Below are 3,229 nucleotides of genomic sequence, written 5' to 3'. Positions count from 1 at the left end.
CTCCATCACCCAGCACATGACATTGTGCAATATCTTATCATATGCTTTCTCCAAGTTAGAACACCATATGTTGGTCATTCTTTTTCTCCGTGTATCTCTCCATAAGTTGCTATACCAAGAATATGACTTCCATGATCGATCTCCCAGGCATGAAACCAAATTGATTTTTGGTCACGCTTCTCATTCTTCTTAAGTGGTATCAATGACTCTCTCCCATAGCTTTATTGTATGGCTCATCTGTTTAATTTTATGGTAATTAATACAACTCTGAGCCCCCTCTTGTTCTTGAAGATTGATACTAGGAGTATACCTGGCCATCTGCCGGGCAGGCTTCGGGTCGGGCCTGCCAAAGCCCGAGGCAGAAAACCTAGGTCCGAGCCCGCCCCGGCCATCGGGCCTGGTTTTTGAGCCCAAGCCCGGCCCGAAGGTGATAAAGCCCGTCGGGCCTCGGGCCACGGGCCGAGCCCCTTTAGTAAATCGTGAAAATGGGCCCGGCCCAGCCTTCAGGCTAATCTAGGCCCGGTGTAGCGTCGGGTCGGGCCGGGTTGGGCTTTTTCGGGCCGGTCGGGCCGGGCTGTCCATGACCAGGACTAACTAGGAGTTATATACTCAGTCTTCATTCTTCTGGCATTTTATTTGCCCGAACTACGCTATGCCCCGAGGTCTCTTCACACCACAATGGGGATACAACGAGAACCCATTTTCTCTTCGGTAGATGTCATCATACGATGTGGCCTTCTTGGCCATCTTGTACATCTTCTGCAAGAAAAGAAAATGTACTGCTGTCATGTTTTAGATGGTCACGTACCGCGTGAAAGGAGGCTAGCCGGGTAGCCAGGGGACAGGGGTCGATGGCAGAGAGCGCACAGAGCCGAGCCATGTTGACCAGGCGAGGCCCCATGCACAGCCCCATGCGTTTCACGGACGTAGATCTGGGCATCTGGCCTTGCCCGTATCGCAATCTCGTGACACATCCATACGCGCGTGTACGGTGCGAGCGTCTACCCGGCATGCGCGCCGGGATTCCTTGTACGGTGAGAGCGTGCCCGGCCCGGCGCTGGGCATGCATGGACGCGGTCTCGGGTGTGCCGTGCTGTGGCTCCTGCATAGAGCCCGACGAGCCATGAGGCGTCGCCGCCCGTGGCACACTGCACGGCACGTGAAGCGCGCTTTCGCTACGGCGTTGAAGGGTGCGGCCGCAGTGGGAAGCGGCGTGTCACCGGTGCGGTCGGCCGGCGTGTCCAGGGAACGGAACGGAGGCATTTAAGGAAAAAACCTCCAAGGTGCAGCCTGCAGCAAGCAAAACCATGGCCGAAGCGTCGTCGGTCTTTCCCAGCAGTTTGACAGTTCCAGTAATTGCATCCCGTCAAAGTTCCGGAGCACCAGCGAAGGTGTCAGCGGTGGAGTGTCCCGTACATGTAGCCAGCCCCTACTGACAGTCTGACACCGACAGCCGACGTCAAGCGGCAGCGTCGCGTCCCTTCGCTTCTCTCTACTCAAAGAACCTGCGCGAGCTCCATACCACTCTTGCCTCTATCCACAGCGTGTTCATTCCAACACAAGAACAACACACACGACGCGCACTCGCACCAGCCAGCCACGGAGGAAGAAAGGCGCACTCCAGAGATGACCGAGCGAAGGCAGGAACACTCGCCGCCGTCCAAGCTCCCCCGCCTCTCCGGCCCCGACGCCGACGACAACGACGGTAGGGAACCGTCTGCCTCAGGCAAGCAAGTGATTCATTCATTAGTCTTTGACGTGCGTTGCTTGGATTAGGCGCAGGGACGGTGACCATGGCGGCGCCGTCGCCGCTGGTTCTTGGGCTGGGTCTCGGCGTAGGCGGCAGCAGCAGTGACAGTGGACGTGGCGACGCGGAGGCATCTGCGGCGACGCGGCCATCGGCGCTGACGTTCATGCAGCGGCAGGAGCTGGAGCACCAGGTGCTCATCTACCGCTACTTCGCCGCCAACGCTCCCGTGCCCGTGCACCTCGTCCTCCCCATCTGGAAGAGCGTCGCCGCCTCCTCCTCCGCCCCGCAGAGGTTCCCATCCCGTACGTGCCGCGCGCTCTCCTCCTCGTACTAGTTTCCCCCCGGCGTTTACTGTCTGTTTGTTTTGGATTAATTGGTTGGTTATCGCCGATGTTGATCGTTTGGTTTGTGCAGTGGCGGGACTGGGGAGCATGTGCTACGACCACAGGAGCAGCATGGAGCCGGAGCCGGACCGGTGCCGGCGCACGGACGGCAAAAAGTGGCGGTGCTCGCGCGGCGTGATGCCGGGGCACAAGTACTGCGAGCGCCACGTCCACCGCGGCCGCGGCCGTGCAAGAAAGCCTGTGGAAGCCGCGCCGGCCACATCAGCCATCCCGATCCGCGCAATGCACGCCGCCGACGCGCAGGGCGCCACAAGCGCGCACGCGGCGCCACCGCAGCGCCTCGGCTTCTCCTCCCCCGCCGGCGTCTACCTGGCCCACGGCACCGCCCGTGCCACCTGACCTGATGACGGCATTTTCTTCAGTTAGCTACAGATGTTTTGCTTCCTTGTTTGTGCTAATCTGTAGCGGGAAATCTCCGAGGATTATGCTGTACTGGTGCTGGTAATTTTTATTTTCGCCTTGACCACGCCTCGGTGTTCCCGAGTCGTCAAAGTTCGATGGCATGCGTAGGGGGGTTCGTGCTGCCCTGTTTACTCTGTCTGTGCAGTGACACTGACATGTCTGATGCCGCAGGCGAGTTGTTTTTCATTTGTTGTAGTGGAAGACGCGCCTGGGTGCGGGGGTATGGGCGGGGCCCCGGCTAGTGGGGGTTCTGGGGCTGAGGGCCATGCTGAACGACCGGTCAGATGCTGGGGCGCAGACGCTGGACCCGTCCGTGGTGCAGACTGCAGAGTGGCCCGACCGAAGACCAGCTCGCCGCAGCGACCAATACTCGAAAGAAACTTCGTGAAAAAATCCTACCTCCTCCGTCCAAAAAAACTCAAACTTGACGGAGGGAGGACTATCTATCCATTACAATATGAGAGGAGATGAACTATCTATCTATTTCAATATGAGGGGACAACGAACTATCTATCCATTTCAATATGAAAGGACAACTAACACCAGAAATAATAAAAATTACATCTAGATTCATAGAGCATCAAACGATGACTGCAAACACTGTAGCGAGCCCAAGGCGTGCCGCTGTCATCGCTCCTCACTCACCGGAGCATGGGCAATATTGTTGTAGTAG

General features: G+C 57.8%; 1 protein-coding gene across 1 annotated transcript; it reads left to right on the top strand.

The window, feature by feature from the left end:
- The first annotated feature begins 1,325 nt into the window (after positions 1-1,325).
- Positions 1,326-2,742, top strand: LOC123041756 (growth-regulating factor 12). The gene is made up of 3 exons (XM_044464321.1): positions 1,326-1,705; positions 1,777-2,052; positions 2,165-2,742. Exons 1-3 carry the CDS (start codon positions 1,627-1,629, stop codon positions 2,491-2,493), a joined length of 684 nt encoding a protein of 227 aa, XP_044320256.1. The 5' UTR covers positions 1,326-1,626; the 3' UTR covers positions 2,494-2,742.
- Positions 2,743-3,229: the final 487 nt, after the last annotated feature.

The sequence above is a fragment of the Triticum aestivum genome, chromosome 2B (assembly GCF_018294505.1).
Source record: "Triticum aestivum cultivar Chinese Spring chromosome 2B, IWGSC CS RefSeq v2.1, whole genome shotgun sequence".
Taxonomy (NCBI): Eukaryota; Viridiplantae; Streptophyta; class Magnoliopsida; order Poales; family Poaceae; genus Triticum; species Triticum aestivum.
This window is presented reverse-complemented; position numbering and strand designations above follow the sequence as displayed.